Source organism: Zingiber officinale, chromosome 6A (assembly GCF_018446385.1).
Source record: "Zingiber officinale cultivar Zhangliang chromosome 6A, Zo_v1.1, whole genome shotgun sequence".
Lineage (NCBI taxonomy): Eukaryota > Viridiplantae > Streptophyta > Magnoliopsida > Zingiberales > Zingiberaceae > Zingiber > Zingiber officinale.
In genome coordinates this window covers 125725544-125743909 of record NC_055997.1, presented here as the reverse complement: position 1 = coordinate 125743909, position 18366 = coordinate 125725544, and the positions used below count along the sequence as shown (strand labels likewise).

The 18366-nt window shown below is 38.0% G+C and overlaps 4 protein-coding genes across 4 annotated transcripts; 1 reads left to right on the top strand and 3 right to left on the bottom strand.

The window, feature by feature from the left end:
- Nucleotides 1–5111: 5111 nt before the first annotated feature.
- Nucleotides 5112–6422, bottom strand: LOC121995295 (protein ALP1-like). The gene has a single exon (XM_042549072.1). It carries the CDS (start codon nt 6420–6422, stop codon nt 5112–5114), a length of 1311 nt encoding a protein of 436 aa, XP_042405006.1.
- A 461-nt stretch (nt 6423–6883) lies between these two features.
- Nucleotides 6884–7936, bottom strand: LOC121995294 (glutathione S-transferase T3-like). Its single transcript, XM_042549071.1, has one exon. It carries the CDS (start codon nt 7934–7936, stop codon nt 6884–6886), a length of 1053 nt encoding a protein of 350 aa, XP_042405005.1.
- A 4550-nt stretch (nt 7937–12486) lies between these two features.
- On the top strand, nt 12487–12930 carry LOC121995293 (protein DOG1-like 2). The gene has a single exon (XM_042549070.1). It carries the CDS (start codon nt 12487–12489, stop codon nt 12928–12930), a length of 444 nt encoding a protein of 147 aa, XP_042405004.1.
- A 414-nt stretch (nt 12931–13344) lies between these two features.
- Nucleotides 13345–15451, bottom strand: LOC121997935 (cytochrome P450 72A397-like). The gene is made up of 5 exons (XM_042552612.1): nt 15124–15451; nt 14794–15017; nt 14460–14704; nt 13995–14379; nt 13345–13916 (listed from the first exon to the last, which is right to left on the bottom strand). The coding sequence occupies exons 1-5, from the start codon at nt 15422–15424 to the stop codon at nt 13491–13493; spliced, it is 1581 nt and encodes a 526-aa protein (XP_042408546.1). The 5' UTR covers nt 15425–15451; the 3' UTR covers nt 13345–13490.
- Between the last annotated feature and the right edge of the window lie 2915 nt (nt 15452–18366).

Here is an 18366-nt window from a genome sequence, read left to right as displayed (position 1 = left end):
TTCTCCTCGTACGCAGCCACGCCATCGCCCCCACCGCCACCCCATGTCTTCACCCTTCTTCTTATTCTTCACCAATCCTTTTCACTTCTTCTCTCCTTCCTCTCCAACAACAGCAGCTGCTGCCCTTGTCTCTCAGCTGCAGTCGGAGAGCTCGTCGTACCCGTCAGTGAAGAGGGGAAAGCAGCCCTAGCTGCTACGCTCTCCTAGCAACAAGAGCCGCAACCCTTCTCTTCCTCTTCTAAGGGTTTCTTTCCTGAGCAGTAGCCTCTCCGTCTCCCTCTCCTCTTCTCAAGGGCGAGACCTTGCTGCCCTCTTTCAACCGCAGCGACTGCCGAAGCTCAGCCGAAGCTAGCCGAGGCTAACGGCAAAGAGAGAAAGGTTCTCCCTTCCCTTTCACTGTCCAGCAACCTTTTATACCCCCGAGGCCGTGGTGGCCTAATGTAACTCTGGGTGTATATTTACCTTCCATCAGTGAAGATGAAGGTGGGTAGCCCGTACTTTAGATAACGTATGCACCATGGACGGATTATATAGCTATTGATTAAATCGTATTAATTGAGAAAATTTTTTAATTGATGATAATAAAGTTGAGATTCTCAATTTCAATATAAAAAAATTTCATGATTCCAGAAAAACATGTATATTTATCTATAAATAGAAAATTTAAGAAGAAATTAAAGTTGTAATAAGAGATTATGATTTATTTTATTTTTTTAACTTTTTAAACAAGATTAAATGTATATATATATATATATATATAATTATTATGTACTTAGTGATTTGGCTTGTGTCTAGATTCCTTTTCCTCCATTTTTATAAGTATGGGCATGCTTTTGAAATTATAGTTGCTTCAGCTTATACAAGCGTTGCTCAAGAATCTCAACGATTCCGAGTTTAGTTCATTTTCATTTTATTATATTTACGTTTTGTTTCATATATTATTTTATTTGTATAACTTTAATTTGTTGTCTACAAAGATTATCATATATAAATTTAATAATTTTTTTGATTATTCTATTTAGATGTTCTTAAGATTTGGGATATCGAAAACTATACCCGGTGTGACAGCGATTTTAGATTTATCATCTGGTGTGACAACGATTTTAGATTTATCATCCTATTTAGGACGTAGAATTTTATAAAATTTTTTATCATTCTAAAAATCTATTAAAACATCTATAGTAATTAGAGCTATAAATAATTTTTATATGATATAATTTATAATATATAATTATAGGACTATATTCATGTTACATCAGTTTTAACAAATTTTTTTTTTGAAATTTTAGTATTGCTATTAAATTATAAACTTCAAATTTTATCCCACAATAGTTAGATTTTTTTGTTTACATTTCATAAATCTCTTAAAAAAAACGTTGTATTGGAGATGCCTTAAAAAATATATATATTTGTTCAATGCGCCGTAATAATAGATGGTATTTCAGAGAACAGCAATTCACACGCACATAACGTGGCGTTCTGAGGAAAGATTTCACGCCTGCGCGCCCAACTCGTGGCGTTCTCTGATAAATGAGCGATTTCTAACTTAGTGGAAGAGACGTGCTTTTCATTAGCGGCTTCAGACTTTGAACCTCTGTTTTATCTGTTCGGAATTTAGAATAAGGACTCAGATTCCCGGCCATGCCCGGCCGTCTTTTACTGCAGATAACACCATGACGCAACTCCTGGTTATTTCACTTCCTCGATCCCTATTCTTGGGCCCTGCCCTCGTGCGCGAGTGCCGAAAGGACGGAGGGTCGATTCAGGGCTTGCTACAAAGAGTGGATGCGCGTCCATGTCGACGATCTCATCGAACTCCGGCAAGCCACCGCCTTCCCCGAGGCCGAGCTCCGCCGGCTAGTCGCCAAGAGCATACGCCAGTACGAGGAGTACTACGAGTGCCGGCGCAGCCTTGTACCAGATGACGGCCCCGCCTTCTTCTCCCCTTCCTGGTGTAACTCCTTCGAGAACGCTTTCCTCTGGATTGGCGGCTGCCGACCCTCCATGTTCATCCGTCTTCTCTACTCCCTTAGCTTCGCCGTCCTTGAACTCTAACTCCGCGCTCGGCCCGGTGGAACGACCTGAGTCAGAGAAGCCGCAGCGGCAGCGCCACTGCCCCCGCCAACACGGCGGTGCCGGAGGCGGCCTTGGAGGAGTACGCGGAGGCAGCGACGAGGATGGTGGGAGAGGCATAAACTTACACTTAAAAAAATGAGTTTGAATTCTTATTCATCATCCTACTCAGTTAAAGAAGATAAACATTTATATCATGTTTATCTTCTTATTTCTCAAAATATAATCATTGGAATCAACAAAAAAAATGATCAATTTTGGACAAGAGTTGCGATGGAGTATAATCTATATCCAAATTTTAAAAATTTAGAGAGACCGAGGAAATCATTACCAAAAAGAATGAATACTATCATTGACATTATTTTCAAATTGAAGGATTGCATACGATAAAGCAAAGAATTGAATCCAAGTGGAGCATCAGAGAAAGATATTGTAAGTTGTTATGATTATTTCTTTTGTAGACTATACCAATTTTTTAATCTATATCTAATTTAGTTATTAATTTTTTTTATAATTGTATTATTTTCTTACAAATGAATTGTACTCAAATGTTATTAGTACAAGATCCTAATTACTCAAAGGGCTTCAAATTTGAACATGTGTGAAGCATTCTTCAAGGTATTAAGCAATTCAATAGTGACAATGTCAAAATTGTATCAAGAGTGCAATGACAAATTGCAGTTGATTATTTTCAATCGTATAATCTTGAGAAAGATTTTTATTCTCCTTCATCTCCACGTGTCTCTTCATTTAATCTGAACATCACTGATTCAGATAGTAGTGATACTTCAACTAAATAACCTATTGGAGTGAAAAAAAGGTAAAATTGAAGAGAAAAAATCAACAATAACTCAAAAATAGTTTCACATAATGACAAACTTGTTACGACGTTGGATCGAAATAATGATGTTGCTATACTCAAGGAAGAGAATAAAATTTTGTTCATAGATTTGATAGCATCATTGATCGATAATGCGTGAATTTATTCACGATTGAGAAGTCTGAATTATGCAAAAGAGAACTGAAAACTAAAAATTTCAATCAATTTCATATCAAGGAGAATGATCTAAATTCAATTCATCTCAACAAGAAGGGACAAGAATCTCAAGATCTTTTGAATTACTCCGATCAATTTGATGATTATTTCGATGGTTTAAAAAGTGATTTTTCATAATATTAAATATTGATTTGTTTAGTATTACAGTGTTATTATAATTATTTTAAATATATGTTTGTATGTTATACTATATGTTATGTATTTTATATTGATGCATTTAAAATTTTAAATGTTTAATTATGTGTTTGTTCTGAAATTACCAATATAATTTGTTATTTTAATTACTTCTAAGTTAAATTTTAAATAATTTAAAAGTAAAATAATGTATCAAAATCTATACCTATTTTAAAAAAAAATATGTAACCTAAAAACACCAATTTTAAATTTAAAATATTTTTAATATTAAGTAATATAAAAAATATTTTAAATATTACTTATTTAAGTTAATAACTAATATAAATTTATAATATATAAAATTTACATAATAAATTCAATTCAATTAAATAATATAATTTATAATATTTAAGAATATTTTAAATATAAATTTAATATTATACTATATTATATTTAAAAAAGTAATTTTCTAAATTTAAAAAAAAAAAAAAATCGGCTGATAACGCATTTGATATTCCTTTTACACTTTTCACGGTTGGAGTTGCTTAATAGCTTTGAAACTGTCTTTGGTATATATTGGTTTAGCATAAACTGTCCAATGCCAACTGCGAAAGAAAAGTCAACATCCATGCATGTGACACGTGATGACTCTTTGTTTTAAGTCAACTCTACCAGCAGACTTATCCATGTTAACTCATCCCATTTGACAACTTTGCATGGCAACCTGCGTAGACAACTGAACTTCTATATGTATTTAGAATAACGATAAATCTCAATTGTTAGAATTCAATCAACTAGAATTTAAATTAAAATATTTTATTATTACATACAATTAATTTAATTAATGTATATCAATCAAAAAATAAATAAATATACAGAGAGGTAAATTTAACAACTGATCCACTTAATTCTCCTCCTCCTTTGAGGCGGGGTCATCATGTCGGCGCAAATGCCCATGATCAATCAATGTTAACGTGCATGTGATGGATCCGCTTGCCGGGGCTGTTACTTGGTAAATTTCACCCTACCTGTACAGGCACTACCCCAACCTCTCACAATGAGGTGGTGGGACCCACTACTTAAGTGTGGGCCCCACCACCTCATTGTGAGAGGTTAGGGCAGTGCCTGTACAGGTAGGATCGAATTAACCCTGTTACTTGCGACACTTGGATGCCTTTTTGCTAAAACGAAGGCCAGGCTGTTGACGTGCGGAGTAACTCGTCGGAGAATATAATGTCGGAAGATAAGGGAAAGGTTAAGGGTCGGACAGTTGGGAAATGGTAGATATATCGCAATTCTCTCTCATTATTAAGTTTTAATCGAATTATCTGAGAAATAACTGATAAGAACATCCACAATGCTCTAGTATTATAATATTCATCACATCATCAAAAAGTATGAGACCCACTGCCACATATTCATTATAACAACATCCTTCTTTCACTCACATCCCTTTTAACGTTAATACTCATTATTCATGGGTCCCACCGTCCACTCACTCATTTTAACATTATATCATATTAAATAAATATGTATTAAATATGTTTTAAAATATTTAAATTATTATTATTTTTAATAATAATTTTACGTTTAAAAATAAAATTTTATTATTTTTCAAAAATAATATTAATTTTGTAAATATATTTATTAAATAAAATAAATGTTTGTGAGAAAACGAAATTAGAATGTTAGGAAAACGAAATTGTAAAGTTAGGAAAACGAAATTACAACTGAACACCTAAAATTATAAAGTTGGGAAAATGAAATTACAACTGAACACCAAAATTATAAAATTGGGAAAATGAAATTACAACTGAGCGGCTAAAATTACAAAGTTGGGAAAATAAAATTTATTTTAAATATTAATTCATGGATTGTTGTTGTATTGCCCCCAGATATGTTCAACTAAGTCGGCGCGAAGTTGGTGATGAACTTGAGTGTCACGTAGCTCAGAATTTGTTCGAAGATAATCCTGAAATCCTCGATTTGAGCCATGGATAGGTTGTGCGGGTTCGTCACCTTCTTCGCTGTACCAATTTGTCACGTGACCTCCCTCATCCTCAACAATCATATTATGCAAAATAATGCATGCTAACATGATTTGTTTTAACTTTTTCCTATACCAATACCGAGCTGGACCTCTGATAATCGCCCATCGAGATTGGAGCACCCCAAATGCCCGTTCAACATCTTTTCTTGCAGACTCCTGTCTTTCCTTAAACAACTTCCTCTTGGGATCCTCCGGGCAAGGAAAATCCTTAACAAAAGTAGCCCACTCGGAATATATTCTATCTGTTAGATAATAGCCCTTCGTATATGTAGTGTCGTTCACCGTGAAATTAATCGCCGGCATATTTCCTTGCAAGACGTTGTTGAATATGGGAGATTCATATAACACGTTAATATCGTTACGTGAACCGGCGACCCCAAAAAATGCATGCCATATCAACAAGTCATGAGACGCGACCGCTTCAAGTACGATTGTTGGTGACTCATGCCCCCTTGTAAATTGACCTTTCCAAGCAACTGGACAATTTTTCCATTTCCAGTGCATACAATCAAGGCTACCTAACATGCCAGGAAAGTCATGTCTCTCATCATGCATTTGAAGAAGACGTTGAACATCATCAGCATTTGGCCTTCTCAAGTACCTATCACCAAATATTTCAACAACGTATTCGCAGAACTTGAAAAGGCACCTGATGGCAGTTGATTCACCCATACGTAGGTACTCGTCAAGATGATCGGCAGGGACTCCGTAAGCCAGTTGACGAATCGCAGCGGTGCATTTTTGTAGTGGTGACAACCCTTTTCTTCGTACAGCATCGTCCCTTTGTTGAAAAAATGCTGAATGATTCTCTAATGCATTTACTATGCGGAGGAATAACTCTCTTCGCATTCGAAATCGTCTTCGAAATATTTCATCGTGATATACCGGGGTTATAGAGAAATAATCATTGACAAGTCTCTCATGCCCGGCTTCACGATTTCTTTGGACGAACCTTCTTCTGCGCATGTCCCTCCTCTGATATGCTTCCATAAGTTGTTGGTGTTGTTGAAGAACCAATAACATAAGTTCTTCACCCAGATCATAAGCTTGCTCATCGATTTCAACATGGACTTTGTCTTCGCTTGTCGAGCTGGAACTTGAGCTAGAGCTGCTTGTAGAATGAGACATTTTTGGAGGAAACACGTTTTAGTATATGTGTTTGAGAAATGGGATGATGGTCTATATATATTATTTTTCTCATGCAACGGCTAGTTTGCAATGATGAGTATGCAACGTCGCGTTGCAACGGCTAATTTGTAACGGTAAGTTTGTAACGCCTAGTTTGTAACGGCTAGTTTCCAACGGCTAGTTGTAACAACTAGTTTCCAACGGCTAGTTGTAACAGCTAGTTTCCAACGACTAGTTGTAACAGCTAATTTCCAACGACTTGTTTATAACGACTATTTTACAAAAATATAATAATTAAAAATCACATTAATCGAAATGAGAAATACAATAATTAAAAATTACAATCACTCGAAAATATAATAATACTAGAAAATGAACGTTAAGTAAACAATTTAGATATTCCATCTCGACCTAATCTCCTTGCATAGGCATTCATGTATAATAAGCTGCTCCTTTGTCATCTACGAGGTGTCTTTGTTCAATATTTCGTACTCCTTCAACTTCAAGCGACGATTCTTAGCTTCAGATTTGGACAATGCAGCTTTTGCCTTAATCTCCTCTACTTCAAGTTGTTTTTGTTTCAAATCGACTTCGGACTTCTTCACGCTTGTGTACTCAGTGAACTTTGTGATAATATTGTTGTAGTTTACTGTCAGATCCTCCATGGTCGATTTTACTTTGTCTTTCCCCTTTCTTTTTGCTGCCTTTTGCCCCATTGGACGAGTATCTTCATAATCCAGGTCTATACTCACATCTTGGTTGGAGGAGGTGTTGCTTGCTCCAGACTCTGAGGTCCTCGTCTTCTTTGTCGCCACAAAGTGATCAGCGGACTGTGGAGTAAACACTGGACGGTCTTTGACAATTCTCCACACATGTTCGAGATTGAATGCAACACCATTGTTTTCAGATAGATATTTTTCGTACGCAAACCTCAATATTTCTTCATCACTGTGACCACTTCGATATGAACTATAAATACTATTGTAATTTGCGTTGAATCGATATACCTTCTTTTGGATTGTATTGTGCCAATGTGACCGTATAACATTTGCACTTCTGGTGTTTGAACCTTGGGGAAGATTCTCATTGTAGTAGCTTGCAACCCGTCCCCAAAAAGCATCCGCCTTTTGATCATTGCCGATTATTGGATCATCACTGATAGTGACAAAACTTCTCGCTAAGACCTCGTCTTCAACCTTTGTCCAACTTGAACGCTTTCTTGTACCCTCAGCATTTGAAACCGTCTTTTCTAAATTGACCACCTCAATTGGGGATTCACGGTCGGAAAGTTGAGTTTCCGGGACAAAAGTCGGAGTTGCAGGTTCATTCGACATTGAAGGAGTGAAAGACATACCAGTTGTGTGCGGGGTACCATATCCATGAACAACCGACGACGTGAAATATGGATGACTCATGTTTTGCCAATATTCGGCTGGAAGCGGTTGATATGGACCTCGAGGGGCATAATTTCCAAACCCTTGGACATTTTGAAGATTTTGTGGAGGAAACGGCATACTGGGAAATGGATATGGGTATTGATAATTTGGTGGAATTTGTGGATTCTGGGAAGATGAATATTCTTGCGAGTTGTTTGTAGAATTCAAGAAATTGGAAAAAAATGCCCTATTATTTTCATCCATTTTGGATAGAAAATAAGATGGTAGGAACTTGAAAAAATAGACGGGGAGAGAATTTAGAGAGTGAAATTGAAAGAGTAGTGAGTGGGAATGAAAATATATGCACATATGGATGGATATTTATAGTCAAAATTTCAAACTAGTCGTTAACTAACCGTTAACTAGCCGTTAAAAAGTAATCATTTTATTAAAAATTTTAAATTAAATAGCCGTTTTTTTTTGAATTAGCCGTTGCTTTTGTTTTTTAAATGAGCCGTTGTCTTCTGTTTTTTTTTTTAATTTTAGAGTTTATATTTTTATTAAAAAAATATATATAGCATGGGGTGGGCCAGCCCTGGCCCACCCCAATGCTGCTTGAACGGGTTCAGAATACTGAACGCGTTCAAGCGGTTTGAACGAACGCGGCGTTCCACAACGCCGCGTTAAAGCAACAGTGGCGTTATAACGCCGCTTTAACGCGGCGTTGTGGATGCCCTAAGAGGAAGATAATGATAAAAAAAAATTAATCGAATTATCTGAGAAAAAACTAATAAGAGGAAGATAATGATAAAAAAAAATTAATCGAATTATCTGAGAAATAACTGATAAGAGGGAAATAATGATAAAAATAACGTGATAATCAAAAGTGAAAAAAAAATGATGGCGAGGGATGAAGATCGTGCATTCCGACAGTCTACTCACTAGGGATGGCAATTTCACCCGAACCCGATGGAGGATCCGATACCCGACCCGAATGGAGGAGGGTATGGAGGGACTATCAATACCCGATACCCGACCCGAATACCCGATTAGATAATATATATACATATATTAAAGAAAATTTTAATACTTTACATGAACTATGCAATTACAGTAGGGGCGATTGCAAATTTTTTGGGTGTAATTGCAAAATTTACTTGCCAAACTCCAATTTGTGCTAACACATAAAGATAGTTCATGTAAAATGTTTGGATAGAAAGAAGAAAAATTAAAATTATAGAAGATATCCGATCCTTTAATGGGTATGGATATACCCATCGGAGATCCTATACCCGATGGGTATGGGGGCGGAGGATATAGAATCCGACCCGAACCCGACCCATTGCCATCCCTACTACTCACAATTCTAATCTTAATCTGGGCTGACTTTACCGCTATCAGAACCTAGCTTCAGTTTCTTCATTTATCTTGATAAGTCTTAGTCTCAGCTGATTTTATACCAATCGGATTCTAAGGTTTATTCCTCCCACTTTTCTCAGGCATCATCCTAATGTTAATCTAGGTTAATTTTATGACGGTCGGATCCCAGGACTTAATCCCCTCATTTCTGTTATGTACCATCCCAATCTTAATCTTGATTGACTTTACACCTGTCAGACCTAGGGATCAGTCCCTTCGTATTTCTCCTGGGCACCATCCCAATTCCTAATCTTAATCCCGATTAGATTTATGATGGTTAGACCCTAGGGCTCAACCCCCTTACTTTTCCTAGGTACTATCCCAATCTTAATCCTGACCAAATTTACGTTGGTTGTACCTGAGAGCTCAGTCCTCTTACTTCTTCTGAGCATCATCCCAGTAATCTCGGCCAGATTTACGCTAGTCGGACCACATGGCTCAGTTGCCTCACTTCTCCTGTCACCATCTCAGTCTTAATCCCGACTAACTTTATATCGGTCGGACCCTAAGGCTTAATCCCCTCACTTCTTCTGGGCACTATCCCAGTCTTAATCTCGGTCGACTTTACGCTGGTCAAACCGAGGACTCAGTTCCTTCACTTTTTCTAGACACCATCCCAATCTTAATCATAGTCGATTTTACGCCGATCGAACCCTATGGCTCAGTCCCCTCACTTCTCCTGGACACCATCCCAGTCTTAATCCTGACCGATTTTATACCAGTCAGATTCCAGGGGGACAATGTTATCAGGGAACCGCAACAACTTGTCAGAGAATAATAGCTATTCGTCAATAAATATTATCATACTCTGCCACATATAAACCATGAAACCTTCCTCTATCCAATGAAAGTCCGTCGTACATCTTCTTTCACCCGACATTCCTTGATATTCGATATTCTCTGATGTCTTATACTTACAGAGATTACAAAAGACAGTATAAAAAGGGATGCACTCTCTATTAACCAGGTATGCATTAGACAACAGTCTTACTTATACGTACGCATTTATTGTTCTTCATCTTTTTTTTTTCGCTGACCTCTCTTTTGACTTGAATGTTGGAGGTCCTGTGCAAAAGACCTTTTTCCTGATTCTTGCTTTAACGCTTCTGAATGCTTGATTTGTAGTGTTTATAGGGTTATATGTACTATTAATGATCTTTTTCCTTAAGCTCCAGATTTCTCTCTTCGTCAATATTTTTCTCATCATCATTAATATTCTCATCTAACTCAGTTTCTAGACGAGATGACCTCACTTTTGAATCAATTAATAAATTGATTCTTTGATTCAGCCTAGAGAAATTTACTATCTGTCAGATAAATTAGGATGCGACTTCAGCTATCAATGTTAAATTCTGAATTAATAATAATAATAAATTAAAATATAAAATAATAATAACGAGATGCATTAAACACGAAATTAAGAACTTTGAATTTTAAATTAGATTGGATTCGAATTGAATTTATGAAATACTTTGATTCAAAATGGAAATTGAATTGGAATTGATTTTATGGTTAAAATAAATTTAAAATTTAAATTGATTCGGACCGTACAAATATATTAGGGTAAATATTCACTTTCCTAATTTTCTTTTCTCTTTCTCTCCTCGACTCCTCGTACGCAGCAGCCACGCCATCGCCCACACCGCCACCCCATGCCTTCACCCTTTTCTTCTCCCTTCTTCTTCTTCACCGATCCTTTTCACTTCTTCTCTCCTTCCTCTCCAACAACAGCAGCTGCTGCCCTTGTCTCTCGGCTGCAGTCGGAGAGCTCGTCGTACCCGACAGTGAAGAGGGGAAAGCAGCCCTAGCTGCTACGCTCTCCTAGCAACAAGAGCCGAACCCTTCTCTTCCTCTTCTAAGGGTTTCTTTCCGGAGCAGTTGCCTCTCCGTCTCCCTCTCCTCTTCTCAAGGGCGAGACCTTGCTGCCCTCTTTCAACCGCAGCGACTTCCGTAGCTCAGCCGAAGCTAGCCGAGGCTAACGGCAAAGAGAGAAAGGTTCTCCCTTCCCTTTCACTGTCCAGCAACCTTTTATACCCCCGAGGCCGTGGTGGCCTAATGTAACTCTGGGTGTATATTTATCTTCCAGCAGCAGTGAAGACGAAGGTTGGTAGCCCCGTAGCCCGTACTTTAGATAACGTATGCACCATGGACGGCTTATCTATCTATTGATTAAATAATATTAATTGAGAAAATTTTTTAATTGATGATAATAAAGTTGAGATTCTCAATTTCAATAAAAAATATTTCATGATTCCAGAAAAACATGTGTATTTATCTATAAATAGAGAATTTAAGAAGAAATTAAAATTGTAATAAGAGATTATGATTTATTTTATTTTTTTAACTTTTTAAACAAGATTATATATATATATATATATATATATTTTATTATCTACTTAGCATTTGGCTTGTGTCTAGATTCCTTGGCCTTCATTTTTATTAGTATGGCCATGCTTTTGAAATTATAGTTGCTTCAGCTTATACTAGCGTTGCTCGAGAATCTCAACGATTCCGAGTTTAGTTTATTTTCATTTTATTATATTTACGTTTTGTTTCATATATTATTTTATTTGTATAACTTTAATTTGTTGTCTACAAAGATTACCATTTATAAATTTAATAATTTTTTTGATTATTCTATTTAGATGTTCTTAAGATTTGGGATATCGGAAACTATACGGTTATACTCGGTGTGACAGCGATTTTAGATTTATCATCCTATTTAGGGCGTAGAATTTTATTAAAATTTTTAATAATCTAAAAATCTATTGAAACATCTTTAATAATTAGAGCTATAAATAATTTTTATACGATATAATTTATAATATATAATTATATGATTATATTCATGTTACATCAATTTTACAAAAAAAAATTAAAATTTTAGTATTACTATTAAATTATAAACTTCAAATTTTATCCCACAATAGTTAGATTTTTTTTTTTTTTACATTTCATAAATCTCTTTAAAAAACGTTGTATTGGAGATGCCTTAAAATATATATATATATTTGTTCAATGCGCCGCAATCGATAATAGTAGATGGTATTTCAGAGACAGCAATTCACGCACATAACGTGGCGCTCTGAGGAAAGATTTCACACCTGCGCGCACAACTCGTGGCGTTCTCTGATAAATGAGCGATTTCTAACTTAGTGGAAGAGACGTGCTTTTCATTAGCGGCTTCAGACTTTGAACCTCTGTTTTATCTGTTCGGAATTTAGAATAAGGACGCAGATTCCCGGCCGTCTTTTACTGCAGATAACACCATGACGCAACTCCTGGTTATTTCACTTCCTCGATCCCTATTCTTTGGCCCTGCCCTCGTGCGCAAGTGCCGAAAGGACGGAGGGTCGATTCAGGGCTTGCTACAAAGAGTGGATGCGCGTCCAGGTCACGATCTCAACGAACTCCGGCAAGCCACCGGCTTCCCCGAGGCCGAGCTCCGCCGGCTCGTCGCCAAGAGCATACGCCACTACGAGGAGTACTACGAGTGCCGGCGCAGCCTTGTACCAGATGACGGCCCCACCTTCTTCTCCCCTTCCTGGTGTAACTCCTTCGAGAACGCTTTCCTCTGGATTGGCGACTGCCGACCCTCCATGTTCATCCGTCTTCTCTACTCCCTCAGCTTCCCCGTCCTCGAACTCTACAACGCGGCGGTGCCAGAGGCGGCCTTGGAGGAGTACGCGGAGGCAGCGGCGAGGATGGTGTGAGAGGCGGACCGGCTGCGGGTGAACACGGCGAGGATGCTTTTGTCGGATATAAAGAAGGTAAACACAAAGGAGGTAAACGTGTTCGTTCCAGCGCTCCCGCCTACCTCAGGTAAATCACGATGAGTGGAGTTAGTTTACATAAGTTATATGAATATACGTGCCGCCAATTTTGAGATTGACTCCAAAATTGATTAAGGAACAACTGTTCATAGTCCTTCCTTATCAATTAATTATCAAGCCCTTCCTTGTCATGAGATTCGACTCCAGATAATAAATATGAAGATAATGCAAATAAAATTAATTATCAAGCCCTTCCTTATCATAGTCACTCTGTTCACAGTTCAACTGGATGCAAGGACAACTGTTCACTCTGTTCCTCTGGAGATGAATATCAAATCTTGTGATCTCAGAAGATAATAATAACTCGAAGCGTAATTTTATTCGAATTTCATATAAGTACATAGCAGCGATCATACGTTAACACAGCTCGATCACTAGTTCTTCCATGAGCATAAACCAGAGGAGTGAGGAATGAGGAGTGAGGAGTGAGTTACTCGCACTCAAAGCCTGCGGAACTTCAGCGGAGCGCCGTGCTGAGGTTGGAGGGTGAAAACTGCGGTCGGCGCATGAGAATACGACGGCGAGAGCTCGAAGGAAAACCGTTGCAGGATCATTCCCAGTGCCATCTTGGCTTCGAGCAGCGAATAGTTTTGACCGATGCAGACGCGGGGGCCGCCGCCTAACGGGAAGAACGCGAACTGATCCTTGGACGCCTTGGAGACGCCTTCAGCAAACCGCTCTGGATTGAACTCGCCCGCATCTTTGCCCCAGTACTCTCGATCGTTGTGGATGAACACGGCAGGTAGTGAGATCCCTACGCCTGCTGGGATCGATAAGTTCCCAATTTGCAATGGCTTGTATGTTGTTCTCTCGAGAATAGGCACAGGTGGGTACAGCCTGAGAACCTCGTACAGTACCATGGTTACCTGTGATGATCAAGAAGTCAGTACACATCCGCAGATCTTTCTCACACTAAAAAGGAGAAACAAAAAACAAATACTTACGATCTTCAAACGACCCAATCCTTCAAATTCAGGTTTGTTTTTGCCAAAGACTTGCAAAACCTCTTCCCTAGCTCTTTCTTGCCACTCAGGATGCATGCTTAATGTAACCAGCGCCATGGTAAACAAGATGGAGGTTGTTTCTTGGCCTGCAAAGAAAAAGAGCTTGCATTCTTCGATCATGTCTTCAGTAGTCATTCCGCCCTTTTTGTTTCCTGATTCTTGGGCGTCCTTTTGAGTGGACTCCAGCAACAGCCCCAAGAGGTCTTGTTTTGGCGCTTCACCCATCTTGATAGCCTCCTCCCTCTTCTTTATTATGTTCCTTAGAATCGACCGGACTTCGCGATAGATTGCTTTCCTTCTGTTGTTCTTAGGAGTAGGCAGAAATCTGCAAGACGATCCATCAATGCATTGTCGAAGAGAGAGTGTTTGTTTCTTCAACATTTGGACGACAATCGAGTAACTCACCTGAAACCAGGGATATATATCGACTGCAAGGATAGCAGCAGCAGTTCAGCTTGCTCAGACTGAAGCTGGAAAATTCTTTTTCCTTCCTTGTAGCTACTACCAAAGGCGGTGTGAGCGATCACGTCGGCGCTAAGGCCTTGCAGCTCCGGCCAAACATCAATTTCAGAAGACCCATCTGGACCGATCCTGCTCTCCCATTTCTCAATCATTTCAGTACAACAGGCCAACATAGCAGGCAGCATTCCCTGCGAGGAAACAGAAAAGGAACGCGGAGCTTTCAAGTGAATTGAAATGCAAACACAAACATGCCAACACATAATGAAGATATTTTCACCTTCAGTTTCTCGAGGTGGAAAGCAGGGTTGAGAATCTTCCTGTGTTTAGCCCACTTTTCGCCATGGTAACTGAAGACTCCAGTGGAGAGGAGATGTCCATAAGGGCCCAAATCAGGTCGTCCGATTTGATCGAACTTCTTAACTAGCACTTCCTTAACCAGCTCTGGTTCCATCAGAGTAACACGGGGAGCAGGCCCTAGCCAAGTGAAGGATGTTCTTCCGCCTACGCCAATTTGCATAAATGGACGAATCGAACCAGATTTCAACAAGTCGATCGATCTGATAAGGCGATGTAGGAGTACTTAAAGGAGGGAGGCGAGAGGGCTCACCGAGCTCTTTAGTTTTGCGGGTGAGGAAAGCGGCGACGCGAGGGGCGATTTCGTGCGAAAGGGGCGGCATGGGCTTGGACTCCGCCTCCTCCATCAGGCGCCCCATCTCCTTGAGGTCGCCGAAGAGGAATCGGTAAGGGGTGCCGGCGAGGCCCTGCGCCCGGAGCATCCGCTCCAGCTGCCTCGGCCTCCACCACAGTGAGTTGAGCGCCTTCGCCGCCGCCCACGCCGCCAGCAGCAGCGGCGGCAACCAGAGCAGCGCCCCGCTCTGGAGCAACCCTGCCGACCCAGCCCAACCCATGAGAGCAGAAATTGAGGAAAGCACGAGACGGGCGGCATGGACTATAAGAAGGGAAAGATGGATTCGGTCGCATCAAAGAAAGATTCCATTTAGATAACGCTAGGCCGCATTCACATATAATCCGGGACCGGATCCCCTTGTCCTGGTCCGCTCCTGGACCGGGACAAGAATATTGGTGAGAGATCATAGTCCTTATCTGTTAATAGATGGAGGACTATGGTCTCTCATCAATATAAAGAGTTCCTAAAATTTCTTTGTCCCTATGTTTTATACATCGTTCTAGTTTACATAAGTGGTTTTTGGCCGTTGTCTCAATCAATATTATAATCCTTGGGGAAAGTAAACCCAAGGGGATTGTCATCAGCACGATCGGTGTCGGAATCTGGTCAGATCTAAGCAGGGGTTTAGATCGACGGTAAAGGAAAATTTGCTCAAATCTGGCCGGATTTCGGCACCGATAGTACCGATGACGATCCCCTTGGTTCACCTTTCCCAAAGGTTATAGTGTTGATCGGGACGACGGCCAAAGGGCCAGAGGTCGCCGGAGGTAGGTTAGGATGATGAGTGGAACACAGAGACATGTGATATTGGAGACAGAAGATTTGATTTTCAATATAAAAACTGGATCATGAGTTAGTCCAGCCTTTACGGATAAGAGGATCCGCCCCCATATAATCCGTGCTCGAAATCATGCCGAAAATTCTAGAATCGAGTTTGATAGTGAATTTTTTATTTGTCCCTTAATTGAAGACTTTTTTACTAGTCAAATTAGGTATATCTATCTAATTTTGGTTGTATAATCTCCTATAATATTATCCAAGAGCGTCACAGTTTTGATCGTTCACTACAATTAAGAATTTATAATTTTCTTAATTGAAGGCTTTTTATAAGTTAAACCAGATAATATCCGTTAATTTTGTTTATATCATCCCTCATAAGATTGTCCAAGAGTCTGGAAACTCGACATTACACATTTACAATCTACTCAAATTGTAAGATGTCGCTTTCTTTTAGGATTTCCCATGCCCGAAGATCAGATTTCGTGTCTATTTGTCTAATATTTTTGTCGGGACTCTTTATGTGTCCGTACCAACTTCTCGTGTGCAATTTGTCGATTTTCTTTTTTTTTTAAAAAAAAATAACTTGCAGTCAAATCTTCGTCGCGTTTATACAATATAACAAAATCGTTAATAAAAAATAATATCAGTTGCTTTTTAAAAGACCCTCATTAATAATAAAGAATAAGTTTAAAATATTAAGACTTCATTTTACTCGTATCATATCTTATTATATTGTTTCAGAATGTAAAATTTTAAAATTAGAATTCAAAAGATGAATATTTTAAAAATTAACTTTTAAATATGTCCTACACATCTGAAATATATATATATTATTTTTAAATTTTTATTTATTTTTTTAAAGTTAGGGGTTAAGCCTATTATAATTTACTTAAACAGTTTAGAAATTGAATTATAGTATTCAAGTAAAAATAATTTAAAATGAAAAAAAATTAGATGCTCATGAATATAATATATAGTATTTAGGATGTGTAATTTTTTTTAATCTTTTTAAATTTTGGATTTAAGATTTAGAATTTAAAATTTAAGATGTAGTATTTAGTATTTAGTATTTAGTATTTAGGGTGCGTATATATTTTTTAGGATTTAAGATTTAAAATTTAAGGTATAACATTTAAACTTTATGATTTAAGAAATTTAATATTTTTTTTTTTAAAAAAAAAAGAAAAGTAAAGGCGACGCTTAGAGGTCACGCAAGTGGCGGACCATAAATCACGCATGATATCGCTTAAAATTTTAGTCTACACATAATTGGCTGTTTTTTAAGTCTTGGTCTTTTCTAGAACTCTAAAATAGAGTTTTACAGGCCACAGCACAATACAATTAGCAATTAGAAAGTCATTTTTTCTTTGTCGAAGACTTATTTGTAAATTAAAGTATCTATCTAATTTTAGTCATCATCCCCTGTAACATTGTCCAAGAGTGTGATTTATTATCTCTTCCGTGTTGATTTTGGGACGGATTGACAGAGATGTTGAGACGAATATATTCATCTTTTACCACCATACCACTAAGAGTATGGTTATTACTAGTCCAAGCAATTGTACAAGCAATGATGCAGAACATTTTTTCCAGTACCTCAAACATTTCAACTCCAGTCAATTAATAAATATTTTTTTAATAAATGATTGATTTAAAAATATTAGATTGATAGGTCATCTCTATTTCAGGTACTTCTTGATTTAGTCGGTGAAAATTTTTCGTAAAACTAAACTAGTAACTCCGAGAATTAATCGGCACAAGTTGAATAACTAGTACCAACTAAAAAAATGATAAAAGGTGAGATGTACTCCCTAAGCAACAAAGATTCAAATCTCACACAGAATACATTATATTTAGAAAGTTGAAAAAATTTATAACGTTGGACTGGTCTAACAGAACTCATATGTGTTTTTCCATTTTTCATAGTGGTTGATGGGAATTTTTATCAGACTAATTCGGTCACCTATAAAATCAGTGGATTCGTAAAAATTAGATACCTATTACTAAAAATAAAGAAAAAAACCTAAACATATGAACAGGGCGGATCTAGTGGGGGGTGGTATCGACGGTCGCCCCCTCACCCCTTGTCGGCGGTGAAACCCTTAGTATTATGAAATTTTACCTGTGGAGATAAAGGATACCGTCTCTTGTTGCTCGTAAAAATCATCTCTCCATACTTAAATTCTTGGATCCGCCACTGCATATGAAACTCACCTCTCAATTGGTGGACCGGGAAGGACGCCCAAAATGTGGAACTCACTTGGATTTTAAGAAAAAAAAAACTCGAAATTATAATATAGGTATAATCTTTTACAACTTGCAGTCATTTCGAACTTCATCAACTTTCAAGATTTCGCTTGCTCAAAGATCAGGTTTGGTGTC